The 15317-nt window shown below is 67.5% G+C and overlaps 1 protein-coding gene across 4 annotated transcripts in view; it reads right to left on the reverse strand.

Annotated features, from left to right (window-relative positions):
• SBF1 (SET binding factor 1) overlaps nt 1-11562 on the reverse strand; it is a 30125-nt gene extending 18563 nt beyond the window's left edge. For 2 of the 4 annotated variants that reach the window (XM_052641442.1, XM_052641441.1), the window contains exons 1-17: nt 11485-11562; nt 5398-5483; nt 4900-5037; nt 4526-4684; nt 4331-4441; nt 3641-3746; nt 3372-3504; nt 3180-3288; nt 2963-3076; nt 2523-2600; nt 2292-2405; nt 2094-2222; nt 1914-2012; nt 1616-1820; nt 1424-1536; nt 437-586; nt 76-144 (exon numbers count right to left, since the gene is read on the reverse strand). In XM_052641442.1, coding sequence (XP_052497402.1) covers nt 76-144; nt 437-586; nt 1424-1536; nt 1616-1820; nt 1914-2012; nt 2094-2222; nt 2292-2405; nt 2523-2600; nt 2963-3076; nt 3180-3288; nt 3372-3504; nt 3641-3746; nt 4331-4441; nt 4526-4684; nt 4900-5037; nt 5398-5483; nt 11485-11539 — 1968 coding nt within the window. In that variant the 5' untranslated portion in view covers nt 11540-11562. Of the gene's footprint in view, nt 1-75; nt 145-436; nt 587-1423; nt 1537-1615; nt 1821-1913; nt 2013-2093; nt 2223-2291; nt 2406-2522; nt 2601-2962; nt 3077-3179; nt 3289-3371; nt 3505-3640; nt 3747-4330; nt 4442-4525; nt 4685-4899; nt 5038-5397; nt 5484-11484 lie in introns of those variants that run through there. The other 2 variants (XM_052641443.1, XM_052641444.1) reach the window with 2 other exon arrangements.
• Between the last annotated feature and the right edge of the window lie 3755 nt (nt 11563-15317).

The raw sequence follows: 15317 nt of genomic DNA on the forward strand, positions 1-15317 counted from the left end.
CTGCAGAGGCCAAGTGGGAGTCAGCGGGGGCAGCCGGAGCGGGCAGGGGAAGGCCCTGGCCACCCCAGCACTCACCCGGCAGAAGGCAGTGACCAGGGGCAGCAAGGCAGCTGCGATGCCGTGCTCATCCAGGGAGGTGCAGTCCTGCAGCAGCCAGGGGCGTCGGAACCCTGCCCAGCGCGCCCCCACCGGCACCGCCGCCAAGAGCAGCACCTCCCGCCGTCCCTGGACTGTCTGCACCCGTCCCCAGAGCTGCCAGGAGGCTGAGGGCAGGAGGCCTCTGCACGGGGGCCCTCCTAGGCCGCCCTCAGCAGCAGACCAGGGCCTCCCAGCTGCTGCGCTACCAGGAGAGGTCCCCTTGCAGGCTAGCTGGGGAAGCCCTGCCCGCCCCCGCCCTGCGGCCCCCTCGCCAGCAGACTGTGGGGCCTGGCCTCACCTGCAGACAGCAGTTCATCATGCGGACCACGAAGTCGAACTGCTGGTGGTCCAGGACGGCCCGGCTCTGCTGCGCGTGCAGGCGCAGCTCCTGGGCAAGGCAGCGGCGGGCCGCGCGCCCCTTCAGGGCCCTCAGCACAGCTGGGAGCAGCTGCGGGCAGAACCACAGGGAGGAGGGCTCCAGCCTGTGCAGACCCCCGCCGTGCCCTGCGGGTCTGCAGGGAGGCACAGGGAAGGCCCGGCCCAGAGGTGGGGGCCGGAGCACAGGCTCTCCGCTCTGAGGAGGCTGGAAGCCACTCGGGTCCGGTCTGCACCAGCCTCGGCGCTTCACTGCCCCAAAGAGACTGACGCTCCAGTGCAGCCAGCCCTGCCCACACGCGGCTCACGACTCGGCCAGCGTGCCGAGGCGCTCTGAGGGAGGCGACCCCCTGGCCGGCCAGACCCTGTGTCCAGAACACACGTGCCAGCAGCCAGCTCAGCACCGCGGGCTCAGAAGGGCTACGCTCGCACCTCTGTTGCTACCATTCTCTCTGAAACGATCAGGAACCCAGTGAGGGGCTGGTGTGAGCACCAAGTGCCTCACGGACAACCACACAGCCACGACCCACGAGGCAGACTCAGCTGGTTGTCCTGAGGCCGGAAGCGCCAGTGGACGCCACAGGGTGGAACGCTAAGTGACCTCCACCTTCTACAAATCAGAACACACAAAACACACAGACGCACGCACGTCTACACTACTTCCTGTCAGAGAGAGAAAAAAACCACTGAAACCCTTAACATGTTCTGATACCTAAACGCTGAAGGAAACCCCCCTGCAGGCCACGTCCAGCTGCTCTGAGCTGGAGGGAGGGGGACCCAGACCTGGCGTCCACCTGCCCTTCTCGCCTGCCTGGCTCCCGCCAGTGGCCCACGGGAGGAGGACCAGGGCTCCTCTGGGAGCTGCCGCCCCGGCCCAGAGCAGCCACATGGAGCGCCCAGCACCCCTCACCTTCTTGGCCTCCAGCATCTTCCCCTCGAACACGTAGGAGATGCAGTTCCGGACCACCTCCAGCCGGCGTGCGCTGTTGCCATGCAGCCCGCCACTCCGCTCCACGATGGCCGCTGGGGAGCAGACAACACGCTCGCCTCTGACCTCACACCAGCTCTCAGCCACACGCACGCTCCCCTCCCGGCTACGCACTCATGGGCGGCCCCGAGGGCACAGTGGTCCTCTTCTCAGCCTTCACAGCTGGGGGCGCGCCCTGCATCTTGGCGGCGGCCTGATCCACGATCCACTGCACCATGCCCTCGTCCAGCCGGGGGAAGGGCCGGGGTGCCCGCCGCAGGTGGCTGGCCTCGCCTGGCCGCTGCACCTTGTGCATAGCCACAGCTGGGTACGGGTTCTCCTGGGGGCACACAGGCAGGGTGGGCGAGCGGCCCCGCCGGGGCGACAAGATGGCCTTGCCAGACCAGCCCACGGCTCGCGTCGCCCGCCTTACATTCTTGTACAGCTGCTCGGCCAGTTCCTTGACGTGACGGAGAACTCGCTGGGGGTGGTTCTCGTCTGCCCGCATCCGAACGACTTCATGGGCCACCAGCTGGGTGCGGAGCAGAGTCAGGAGGGTTGGCTCAGGCAGGATGGGGTGGGGGGGCTCCTCCCGGCTGGGGTGGGGGCACACCTCATCAAACAGGTCCGTCGGGCGGTAGGGGACCCCGCGTTCTGACACGAAGCCTGCGAAGGCCATGCCCTCCAGCACCTTCATCAGGAAATCATCCTCCACCAGCCCGCGCTGACCCAGGAAAGCTGCCTGGGGTGCATGAAGGAGTCAGCCCTCGGGCACCCCTCTCTGCCCACCCGCGCCCCGCCCAGCACCCACCTTATGGAAGCGGATGACGGGCTCCGGGTGGACGCGGACCGTGTGCAGACACCAACGGTAGCCTTGCAGGAGCTGAGCAAAGAGCCGCAGGAAGACGGCGCGCAGCTCCTTGTCCTGGGGCACATGCGCGGCTGACTGCCCGCCCTGCCCTCCTGACCGCCCCCACACCCCCCGCCATGGTCCCTCCTCCGGGGCTCAGCAGCTGGGGCCCAGAGCTGCAGTGACGCCCACCTGCATCTTCAGGGAGGAAATGGACGTCGTAGGTGGAGGGAAGGCAAGATCAGCCAGCTCCAGCTCCGGATCCAGGACCTGTGGAGGCAGCAGGAACCAGGGCCGGCTGCACACCAGCCCCAGGCCCCGGGCCCCCCCCCGCCCACCGCGCAGCCCCACCGCGGCCCCAATTCCGCCTCACCATCGGGCCCCCTGCCCACCGCGCGGCCCTACCGCGGCCCCGCTTCCGCCTCACCATCGGGCCCCCCGCCCACCGTGCGGCCCCAATTCCGCCTCACCATCGGGCCCCCTGCCCACCGCGCGGCCCCACCGCGGCCCCGCTTCCGCCTCACCATCGGGCCCCCTGCCCACCGCGCGGCCCCACCGCGGCCCCGCTTCCGCCTCACCATCGGGCCCCCCGCCCACCGCGCGGCCCCACCGCGGCCCCGCTTCCGCCTCACCATGCTCAGGATGCTGTGTGTCTGACTCTGCAGTGGCTCAGGCAGGGGAGGAATGTGCACACACTCGGGGACAGTCACCGTCCCGCCATCCAGATCAGCAACAATCACGTCCAGCTGTGCAGCAAAGGGACCGAGAGGTCAGGGGCCACGGGCCGCTCGGCAGGGCCCGGGGTCGGCCCGGCCCGGAGCAGCAAGGCAGGCCCCGAGCAGGCCTCACCAGCTCCTGGGCCTCTGCCTGGAAGGCGGCGTTGACTCCGATGATGAAGGGCGTGGGCGTGCTGAGCACCTCCAGGAGCTGTGCCGGCAGGATGGGCACGTAGGTGAAGCTGCAACAGGCCGGGGCTCAGTGCGGCCGCCCCACGAGGGCTGGGGCGGGCAGAGGGGCCACGGGCGGCACTGAGGGAGGCACCTGTATCTGAGCGGGAACAGCAGCGCCAGGAGTCCCCGGCAGGCGTCCGAGAGCCGCTGGTAGCTCCGCGACAGGAAGAGCACCTTGTGCTCAGTGAGCGCCGCGCAGAACAGGGACAGCACGTTGGTGATGCCTGAGAGGGACGCAAAACAGGGACAGCACGCTGGTGATGCCTACGGGGAGATGGGCTCAGGGGCCCGGCGTGCAGGGCAGCCTCAGCCCACTGGCCGGGCGGGCGGAGGGGGCACTGTGCGGGGGGCCAGGCTCACCCAGCTGGCGGAACAACAGGGCCACGCTGCAGCGGCTGATGGGCAGCGAGTCGCTGAGCGGGGTCTGAATGACCTGCCGGTCCCCAGCGCCCAAAGAGATGGTTCTCTGCAGAGAGAGGGGCCAGGGCTCAGCTGCTCCGACCAGACCTGCGTCAGCCCAGGGCTCCACAGCCTCAGGAGAGCCTGGGGGGCGGAGAGACCCCCAGGTGGGACTGGCAGGGATGGGCAGGGGCAAAGGCCAAGCCCGGCTTCTGCCGGCCCAAGGAGCGCTCCAGAGAAAACTTTGGGCCTCTGACCTGGGGTGAGGATGGGGCCTAAGTGGGCAGAAGAAACAAACAGTCCGTACCACTCCATCCTCACCAGAGTCCAGCTGCACAGGACAGACAGGCAGAGAGACAGTTAGACACACCCACACGCGGGGGCACAGACGGGGGCACCGACAACCAGAGACAGGCACACCCGTGGAGCGCGCGGGCAGAGCACACAGGTGCGGGTGGAGCCAGGCGTGAGCCGGGACACGAAGCAGGCAGGGCCACGGGGGGCGGCGACTGCCAGCGGCCCTGACACAGGAGGGCGTCCAAGGCCTGGCGCTCCACCAGGCGGGACCCCGAGGGCCTCCAGGCCCCACCCCGTGGCCTCGGACACGACGTGGGCCTGAGGCTGCAGGCGACGGCCTGCCCCTCAACCCACCTGCGAGCCCCCGGCCAAGGGGATGACGCAGGTCAGCAGGTTCCCGACCACGTTCTCCAGGCCCACGTTCAGACCCTCTACGTGGATGGTGTAAATGAGGCCGAGGCTGTTCTGCAAGGATCACAGGCTGGGGATGACGGTCCAGCCAGCGAGAGCACCCCACGACTGACCTGGGGAGCCAGCTGCCCGCCTCACCCTGAACACCTCCACGTGGTCCAGCCGTGACACCAACACCAGCGTCTTTGGAGCAAACAGCTGGCCGGGCGGGCCGGGCGTTGGGGCGGGCAGTGCCCCCGGGCCCCCCTCATCGGCCTCCTCATCCCGCTCGGCGCCATCCTGGGCGCACGGACCTTCCTGCGGACAGAAGCCGTCTGCCAGGGTCTGCGCACACCCCCGAGCCCGGTGGGGAGGGGGCAGGGGTCCAGGCGACGCAGACGGGCCTGGCAAGCTGGAAAGTGCAGCCTCTGTGGGGTGGAGGACCAGACACAGACAGGGAGAGACGTGCATGGGGCGGGGGGGGGGGGGGGGGGGGGGGGGTCCGCAGCCAGAGGGTGGCCTGGCGTGCTGACCTGCGTGGGCTCCACAGGCTCCCAGAAGGTCAGGCAGGCACAGTAGTGCCGCTCGGAGTTGATGTCGGTGAGGACAGCGACGAAGAAGGTGGGCGGGTTCCGCTCAGGACACAGCTGCCACCCGCTGGGCTGGCAGAACTGGGAGAGAGGGCGGGCCACCCGTCAGCGCCTGCTGCCCCCAGCCCTCAAGGGGCCGCAGGCCAGGCCCAGCACCAGGGGACAGCGGGCTCTGCCACCCAAGTGCCTTGCCTCCCAGAGCTCAGCACCCTGCCCACAGGAGGAGGGAAGAGCCTCTGGCCGCTCCGTAGGGGCAGGGACCCTGGGACGCGGGACAGGCCCCCATCGTGAAGCAGGGACGTGACGGGGACTCCCCACCCTCCAGGGCAGCAACGTCGCCCTGTACCCAGCAGGGCCAGGCACTGTGGGGGCCCACAGCGTCTGCCCCGCCACCTCGGCACCCCCAGCCCTCAGCCCCACGCTCTGGGGCGCCCCACTCACCAGCTCGATGCCCTGAGGGAATGGGTTGTCCTCCCAGTCCTTCTCTGGGAAGCGCTGCAGGATCTGGCCCTGGCCTTCCCCACTCCCTGAGAACAAGAGCAGGGGTCAGGGCACCGCCCGAGCCCCACAACCCCACGCGACAGGAGCCTCGAGGGTCCAAGCGGAGCCATCTCTGCCACCTGCCCTCATCCGGCAGCAGAGCAGCCCCAGCCCCCAGACCTACGGTGTCCCTAAAGATGACTGCGTGAGGAATCTGCAGCCCAGGGCCGCCAGGGGCGTGGAGAGGAGCCCGGCTGTGGGTCGGGGTCTCCAAGAGCACCCGGGCCTCCCCACAGAGTAGAAACCAAGCTGATGGCCGCCAGGGGCAGGGCAGATGGACACAGGGAGGTTGGGACTGACGCCTACACACCGCCAACAGAAACAGGTAGCCGACCGGGGCCTGTGGCAGCGCACAGCAAGCGGCCCCGCGCCCTGCGGTGACCCTCGCGAGCGGTCTGTGAAACTGCGGTAGTGTTACTGGCTCAGTTGCATCGACTCCTTGCAACCCCAGGGGCCGTAGCCCCGCAGGCTCCTCTGTCCAGGAGTCTCCAGGCTGGAACGCTGGAGTGGGCTGCCGCTCCCTTCTCCAGGGGATCTTCCCAACCCAGGGACTGAACCAGGGTCTCCTGCACTGCAGGCGGATTCTTTGCCGTCTGAATAGTTAATTCACTTTCCTCCACAGCAGAAAACACAGCATTATGTATTTACTATAATCGAATAAAAAAAAATTTAATGACCTGGAAACTTCAAAAAGTAAAGCTATGAGTGCCTCAAAAAAACAAACAACAGAGTGCAGGTGCCCTGGCCCAGGGGATGGCAGCAAAGGGAGCTCAACCCGCCCACCCTCAGCCCCTGGCCCCAGGCCCCAACCCCCACACCCACTCCCCAAGTCAGAGCCCCCCAGCGAGCCAGCTCCAGAAGGGGAGAGCTGTTCCCGACCCCACGGCCGGCCCCCAGCTCAGGCCCTCAGCCCCCAGCTCAGGCCCTCGGCCCCCAGCCCTGCCTCCCCTCGCCCGCCAGCCCGACAAAGGTCTCACACCGATGTGGGCGCCCGAGAAGGAACCCCTGCGCCTGCGGCCCCCAACTGCCGCGTGTTCCTGCTGCCTCAGAGGCAGACAGGACCAGCAAAGGCCCCAGAAGAAGGCCAGAGTGGGCTGGGGCTGGCAGGAAGGGCAGGAAGGCTTTCCTGAGCCCTGAAGCTGGTGGGCACAGCTCTGCCCCCTGCCCACATGGGCTACCACGCACACCCACCGTGCACACACCACACGGCTGTGTGCAGCCCTGGGCCCCCTGGACTGGGGGAAGGGCATGTCCCTGCACCCCCAGCCTCCTAGCTCCCACGTGTTCCCCAGAGACCCCCTCCAGGCACGAGGGACTGTTCCCAGTCCAGCCCACATGGGCAGGGCCAGCTGGAGACCCCTCCCTCCTGCCCACCCTCCACGGAGCCAAATCTGGAGGCGTGATGCGGGCCCAGTCAGGGAACCACTCTCCTCGCAGAACTGGAGGAGGATGGACAGGGGTCTCTGACCCAGCAAGGCAGCAGCTCAAGCAGGAAAGACAGAGCCCCTCCCCCTTCACGTCCCACCCTCAAGCAGGTCCCACCGCCATCTGCTCAGACCAGCCTCGACTGCCGCCCCAGGCGCCAGAGGAGCAGGGGCAGAGGGCGGGCGGGAAAGCCGAAGCATGCAGCCCCTGCGGGCCTGCAAGACACGGGCCCAGAAGCCTCAGACACAGCTGGGGCCTAGACCCGAGGGCGCTGGCAAACAGACCCCAGCACCCCCCAGGACCCCAGAGGGCCGGCGATCGGGGCTGCAGTCTCGAGCCCACCACCCTCCAGGAAGAAGGCCGGGAGCAGGTAGGTGGCTGCTGGCTGGGGAGGGAGCAGAGCTGTGACTCTGACTCACAAAACCTCAGCTTCCTGCTGCCCTCCCCTCCCCCACTGACACTGACCGAGGTGGCAGACAAGCCAGGGTGGGGAGAACAGGTGCCTGTTGCTGCCACACCCAGACACACAGACACAGACACACACCCTGGGCCCTCCAGGCCCACCCTGAGGGCCGCCCTCAACAAGCCCAGGCTCGCGGGCCCTGCACAGGGCTCCTCCCCATCCACGCCCCCAGAGCCAGCCTGTGTGCAGCCCCAAACCGCACCCAGGGCTCACCCAGTTCTTGCCACGAGGCAACAGGAGGAGGGGGTGCGAGGGCGAGGACGGCAGCCCCTGCCACCCCCCCCCCCACCACCGCCCCGGCCCCGCATCCCCCAGCGTGGGGGCAGGCGGCCTACAGAGGGCGCTCCCCACGCCCCCTCCCCGGGCAGAAGGCAGAGAAACCGGCCACTGGCCCCCCATCATGCAGACCGTCAACTCCCAGAGCAGGCTCTGCCTCCAAAGAGCAGGCTTTCCTAGACCCAGAGCCCTCCCCTGCACCGACAGAGGTGAGGGCCAGCGGGGGCTGGGGCGCCAGCGGGGCGGTGAGCAGACCCCCACCAGCTCCTCCTGAGCCACGCCAGCCCCAAACCTGGCCCTCAGGCCTCAGCCCAACGACCATCACCTCCTCAAGCCAGCTCTCCGAACCCTGCCCACGCACAGGGGCTGCGGTGCGACCCAGGAATCTCCCACCCCCCAGCCACTGCCTTCTGGGGTTCCTGGGGCACCTGCCAGCCAGAGAGGCCTCCAAGAAGCTCCATCCTGCACCCGCGGCCCTCGGGCTAACCAGCCTCGGCCGCTCCTCCCACCCCACGGGCAGACCGGCTCCTGGGGGGACGTGTGGGCAGCATCCTGAGCCCCAAACACACCGGGCGCGCCACGGGCCTTCCCGATGCCCTCCCCCTCCTCTGAGACCCCAGCCCACACCTCCACTCTGTGCCAACAGGGGCCCAGGTGCAGCACGGCTGCGGGCCTGCATTCTGGGGATGGAGGGTATTTGCCACGTTGCCCAGCACCCTCACCAACCCCAGCTCCTGAGGCCACGGACGGGACCTCGAGCAGCTGAAGCTCCTGCCCCACCTCGGGTAGACAGAAGAGAGGAGCCCCCTCCCACCCGTGACAGGACTAACGCAGACAGCACAGCGGGGCCCCGCAGGGCTGGCCTCGGGGGCCTGGAGGAAGGACACAGAGGCCCCCTGGGACACAGGCAGTGCAGGGCTTCCTCCTGCAGCCGTTCTCCACACAGCCAACCCCGCGGGGGGAGCACAGAGCGCGCGTCTGTCATCCCCAGCAATGCCGTCACCAGTGCCAGGCTCCGATGCCCGGGCCAACCCAGGCCAGCAAGTGCTGGGGGCAGAGGCGAAGGAAGGCTGGCAGCCTGCTTGGCCACCCCCTCACTCAGAGCTCATGCCCAGAGACCAGCCCGGCCGTCGGAAGGACAGCACCCTCCTGCTGGTCCATACCCCAGACCTCAACACACGGCCCCCCACCACTCCCCCGAGGCCACAGCGCAGGACTCGGCAGAGGGGCTGCAGCCTCTCCAACCTGCCGGTCAGACAAGCCTGGCTCTGACCCAAGGCTTTAGACCCTTTGGGCTCCCAGCCCCGGCCAGCCCAAACAGCTCCGACCTGCTCCAGAAGAGGGGCAGGGCCATGGGTGGGGAGAGGTGACCAGCTCAGCGCAGTCAGGAGTGAGGCCAGGGCTGGAAAGCCCTCTCCTCAGACAAGACCACCATGGCCAGGAAATGGGCATGGGGGGGCTCTCTGGCCCCCATGATGTCCCCAGAGCTGGGCCAGGTTGTAAAATATGCTAAACCTAGGTCCTCAGTGAGGAGCGCCCCCAACTCATCAGCAGAGGAGCCTGCAGCCTCTGAGATGAATGGAAAGGTCCCACCCCAGCCCTCCCTGCCCTGCTACCTAGAGCCTGTTGTCAGGTAGCCCCACAAAACCAGGATGCTCCCTCAGGCAACGAAGATGTCCAGGTGCCAGGCAGGGACAAGGCCCCACCACGCCTACCCTCTCCACTGAACCCAAAGGCCCCGTGGCCCTGGGCTTGAGGCCGAGGCCTGCCAGCAGGCAGGGGCCCTCCAGCTCCAGCAAAGGCGCCCACTGCCACAAGCGTCCACACATGTGCGGCTCGGTGTTAACAAGACACCCGTCACTTCCTGGAGCTTCCTGTGTGATCGCGGCATGTGTGCGTGCCCCCCTCACTGTGCTCACGGCAGCTGGCGGGGAGGCCTCTGTGACTCATCCCGCCACCAGAAGAGGAGACGGAGGCGCAGGGGCCAAAAGACTGGCCCGAGGTCACAGAGGCACCGAGAGGCCAGGCCGGGGCCTCAGGCTGCGCGCCTCTGCTGCAGCCTGGGGGCTGGCTCCTCACAGGCTGGACCAGTGCTGCCAAGGAAGGCCCTGAGGCGAGGTGGCCAGCCAGCAGATGGCCAGCTCCAATCCCAGAAGGTAGCGGTTAGGGGGTTCCACGGCCCCCAGCCCTACTGCAAGGGACATCTTAAGACGCACTCCTTCCCGTCACTCAGGGTGACAGGCACTGTGGCACCGACCTTCTTCCCTGTCCCGCTCAGAGGCCACATACTCCGCGGGTGCCCACTGCCTGCGTCGCTCCAGCCAGCTTGTCGTGGAGCCCACCGAGGCTGCCTCTCCTCTCCCTGACACGCACTCCAGCTGCCGCCGCCGTCAGCATGCCTCCCCCGGCCTCTGCCTCCTCAGCCTCCCCGCACAGCCTGCAGCGACCTCAGCCCCCAAGCCCACACTGCTTATGCAGTCCTGGGACCCTCATGCTGGGGCCGCCCCAGACCCTGTGCACCCCCTGCCGCAGGTGGCACAGCCTTCTCGCTGCCCCACCCCACGTGTCCTGGAGAAGACAGCTCTCCATCTGGCCTGTGGGACACTCACAGCCTCCACGTGCAGGCTGCACGCGAGGACGACTGGTCCTGGCCCAGAACGCTGTCCCTGACACCGAGGGTGTCGGGCGGACAGGACGGGTAGAGGTGCGCTGTGTGAGAGGGAGTGAGGAGGGTGGGGGCCCAGCAGGCGCAGGCTCCGGGAGAGGCAAGGCAAGGAGGGCGACAGCGGCAGCCAGGGCGTCGAGAAGCAGGGTAGAATGGGGGTCTTGACCCCACCCTCAGGCTCCAGGCTCAGCCCCAACCTGACCACACAGCCGTCCCCATCACCCCAAAGCTGCGCCTGCCCTCCTGCAGCTGGGGTCTGAGCCGCAGCGAGGCTCTGGGCGAGCCTGGGCGCGGGTCCCACTCCCTCTGTAGTGGCTCAGACCAGGCGCTCAGCCTCTGCCCGGACTGCAGTGTACGGATGGGGGCGACGACGGAGCCCTCCGCAGGCTGCCGGGAGGAGGAAGCGCACTTGTGCACGCAGGGGCAGAGCAGGGCCTGGCACACCGAGTGCGCTCCCCGACGCCGACGTCTCCACGGCCGGTGCTGATGTCATCGTCAGGCTTTTTCCTACCCCCTGGGCTGGAGGGTTCTCAGACACAGGTGGTGATCCGAGACACGGAGCCCCCGGCCACGGGCACCAGGCCGCGCTCTCACCCAGGCTTGGCGGGCAGGCCCTTGGCCAGGAACACTCTTCTCTCTCCTCCCCACAGTTCTTGCCGATGTCCTCCGAATTCCGGCTCAAACGCCGCCTCTTCAAGAAGCAGTCCCTGAGCCCCAACCCCGTCTGCAGGCCCCCCAGCCTCCTGGGCCTGAGACACAGCACAGGGGCCACAGGCTCCAGGCCAGCGGCCCCGGGGGTCAGAGAAGGGGCTTGCAGCTGACTGAGCGGCCCGTGCCCCTGGAGGCAGAGCCGTCCGGCGGCCGGCCCCCGCGAAGGGAGCCCGTCCCACCCATCTGGGAGGCGCAGGCCGAGCCGCCCGGGGGCCCTCCCGCCTCCCGGCGACGCCGAGGCGCGGCCGGGCCGCCTCTGCCCTGACGGCGGCCGGCGAGCTCGGCCCGCCCCGTCACGCCGCGCGGCCCACGTCGGCGAGGCCGGCCCCCGTGACCCCCGACCCCGGGTGGCAGGCCCGGCGCAGCGGGTGCCCGGCGGGCCCGGGGCCGCCCCGCCGCCCCTTCCCGGCCCGCGGCCCTCGGCCCGCGGCCGCGCGCCGGCACTCACCGCGCGGGTGCGGCCCGAACGCCACCAGCACGAAGTAGTCCGCGAGCCGCGCCATGGCGAGGGGCGCGGGCGGGCTCCGCGGCTCGGGCACGCGAGGGCGGCGCGCTCATGGCCCGGCCCCGGCCCCGGCCCGCGCGCCCCGGACGCTCCGGGGTAGGTTTGCGGCGGCCGCCAGGCTTTGCGCCGCCATCTTCCCAGCCCGCCGGCCCGCCCGGCCGCGCCGTGCGCCTGCGCACCCTCGCCCCGCCCGGGAGGGCGTGGCCCAGAGCGGCGCGCCCTCATTGGGCCTCGCCCCGGGTGGGAGGAGCCCGAAGAGGCGCACCCTTATTGGGCCGCGCACCAGGGGGCGGGGCTCCGCTTCTCCCCGCCCCCAGGCGGTGACAGGGACGGCGGCTCCGGGTCGCAGGCCCGCTCGGCCCGGGTGGGAGCGCGCCCCGCGGCCGCGGCGCCCTCGCCGGCCGTGGGGTCTCGGGTCCTGCCCCGGGCGCTCTCAGTCTCGGGTCCGCGCGGCTCCCAGGGTCTCCCCGCCCGCGCTGTCAGCCCGGAGGAAGACTGGAAGGCGCAGTCCTGCGCACGGGCCTCCGGGACTGGGAGGGGCCCTGGGACGTCCCGGACGCCGCCATCCTGGCAAGGGAGAGGGCCCAGTCAGGCCTGCCCTTGGGGTTTCCTGCCTGAGGAGGGCTCTGGCCCCACTCGGGAGCCCGGTCTCAGTGAGGCGAAACGCTTAACATCAGTTCAGTTCAGTTCAGTCGCTCAGTGAGTGTCCGACTCTGCGACCCCATGAATCGCAGCACGCCAGGCCTCCCTGTCCATCACCATCTCCCGCAGTTCACTCAGACACACGTCCATTCAGCCATCTCATCCTCTGTCGTCCCCTTCTCCTCCTGCCCCCAATCCCTCCCAGCATCAGAGTCTTTTCCAATGAGTCAGCTGTTCCATGAGGTGGCCAAAGTACTGGAGTTTCAGCTTTAGCATCATTCCTTCCAAAGAAATCCCAGGGCTGATCTCCTTCAGAACAGCGCGCCACACACCCTGCTGTGAAAAGCAGGGAGCAGGCTGCCCTGCTGAGGTTCCCAGCAGTGCCTCCCACCCTCGGGCCCTGCATGCCGCACGGATGGGCAGGAGGGACTCAGAGTCTCGGGCAGACACTAGGAGAGGCGTCACGCGGTGGGGGGAGCCTCGGGGCTGCCACTGACTCGCTGGGACAGGGAGCTCGTTTCTAGATGAGTGTGGCGCTTTAAGAACCTGTGAAGGAGCAGGCTGCTGACGGTCCTGCCCGCCCTCACAAGTGGGAGCCCCGAAAACCCAAGCCAGAGAGGGCTGAAAGAGGAGACCCCTGGGCCCCCCGCCCTGCCCCGGGCACAGGCCTGTCACAGCCTCTTCCGCTGCTGTTGAGTACTGGGATGAGAACGCCTCCTTTCTGCCCCAGCTGTCTGAAGTTGGTTTTCCTCACTTCTATCCCAAAAGGTCCTGGCCACCACACTGCCACGCCACTGAGATCGTGCATGGGCAGGCAGCGTCCCTGGCAAGCCCTCTGGCCTGGCTCCTGAGCCCAGGACAGGCTCTCCTGCAGAGACGGTGGGGACCCTGCCCCCTATATTCCCCCACCCTTGGGCCCTGTTGCAAGGAGCCCACTCCCTGAGCCGTCTCAGAGGCACTTTAGGGTCAAAGGTAGGGTTAGGGTCACTTTCAGAGCATGATACCCCTGCTCAGCTTTCTTGCTAGCACCCTGTACCTGTCCCCCTCTGGGTGCTTCCTCCCTTCCTGATGATCTGCGCTTCCCCACCCGCAGCAGGTGCGCCCTCTCGTTTTGGGGCCCCTTGGCTCCCTTTCCGTCCTTTCACCCCCACCTAGCATGGCTCCAGTGCCCGTCACCCTGCCAACACCCTCGCCCCCACCTCCCCAACTGTCTTCACTGAACCCAGCTGGCAAATCCCAGCCACGCACAGCCCTGCCCACCCGTCTCCTCCAGCCTGTAGCAGCAGCTGGTGCAGAGTGACCCCACACAGTGACACCCCGGCCCCAGCTGCAGGTCACTGCTCTCCCTACCGCCCAGCTAGCCCGCATCTGGCCAGCACGCTTCACTCTGCGGTTTCCTCAAACCTCTGGTGCCCCCTCCAGTGTCTCAGAGATGGCCCTGCTGGCCTCCTTCACAGAGAAAACAGACCTGCATCACCCCAAGTCTGGCCCTCACCCCCCGCCATCCCCCCCGGCCGCAGTTACACAGAGGCTCGGCCCCTCCTGCCCCCTACCCTCCTCTGGCTGTTTGCTGTCGGTGCCCCTGCCTCATCTTTCCCTCTCTAGGATCCTCACCATCAGGATCAAGCTCAGTCTTTCCCACCTTAAGACACTCAGACAAAACCTCACTAGACGCGTCTACGCAGCCAAAGCCGCCCTGGCTTTTCCTGTCCCACGGACACTCTCCAAAGCATGCCTCCACGGCCACCAGCATGCCGCCTCCTGCGGTTCCCTGGGCTGCGTCGTTTGTCTCCACGGCCGAGCAGTGCTCGGGTGGCCAGCCTGTCATCCCCAGAAGTGGCTCTGCACTGAGCACTATGGGGGAGGCCTGTGGGTTTCCCCTGGGGGAGCGGCACACACACACAGTCACGGATGACAAGCGCCAGGGGCTGTGCCCCGCAGAGGCAGCGGGGTCACAGGGGTCTCTGACCCAGTCTGCAGCCGTGGGGTGAACTAAGCTCCCAGGCTGCACCCTGATGCCAGAGGACACCTGCCCAGGGGCTGTGGGGGAAACAGGACCCCAGGCCTTCAGTGGCAGCAAGTGTTTTGAGAGGAAGAATGCAGACGGACACTGCTGAGGCTTTCCTCCGCCTGATGTAGAGACTGGGAATTTTTATTTCTTTTTCCTTTATTTAGTAAAAAAAAAAAAAATGGGGACTTCGGTGGTGGTGCAGTAGATAAGAATCCACCTGCTAAAGCAGGGGATACAGGTTCGATCCCCGGTCTGTGAATATTCCACACGCGGAGGAGCAACTAAGCCCGCGCGCCACACCACTGAGCCCGACTGCCGCAGTGATGAGGCCGCTGAGCCGGGAGCCTGTGCTCCGCAACCAGAGAGACCGCCGCAGGGAAGAGGGGCCTCGGCTGCGTGGCTAGAGAAAGCCCGCTTGCAGCCACAGAGACCCGGAGCAACCAAAAGTAATGAGTAAATTGAGAAGCTTTTGAAAAATAATAAAGTAAATTTAAGAAATTAAGAAAAAATTGGGGGCCACACCACACAGCTTGTGGGATCTTAGTTCCCCAAGCAGGGATCAAACCCACACCCCTGGCACTGGAAGCATGGAGTCTTAAGCACTGGCCCGCCAGGGCCAGGGGACACACCAATTCTCCTTTGTTGGTGGGTGAGGGATGTGGTCACTTGTGTTTTGGAAGGATGGTCCTGGCAGCACGGAGCACAGCGCACTGCAGGGGGTGGGGCGGCTGGCCCGCCCCAGGGCCTCTGCCTGTCCCCCTCCCACTCCAGGTTCTGTCCTCTCTCTGCACCGTCTGAGAGTGATGCCCAGCACGCTCCCACCTCCCACAGACGTGCCAGTTCCAAAACTCCCCAGATGGTGCTCCAGTTCTGCCTTCTCTTCAGCCCCCGGCCCGGGACACTGGAGGCCAGCCAGACATTCCTGCCCGCAGGTCCCCCAGGTAGCCAACCCCTCCCCCGCTCGCCCCTCGTCTGCCCCCCACCCCTGCTCTGCGTCTCTGACCCATCCACCCACCCACCGCATCCTTCCTGCCCGTGCTTCAGACTGACTTCCCTGCTGAAGCCCACTTTTCTAACATAAATGTGATCACATCACCCACCCTCCTTCCGGTAAAAGTAAACA

Source organism: Budorcas taxicolor, chromosome 5 (assembly GCF_023091745.1).
Source record: "Budorcas taxicolor isolate Tak-1 chromosome 5, Takin1.1, whole genome shotgun sequence".
Lineage (NCBI taxonomy): Eukaryota > Metazoa > Chordata > Mammalia > Artiodactyla > Bovidae > Budorcas > Budorcas taxicolor.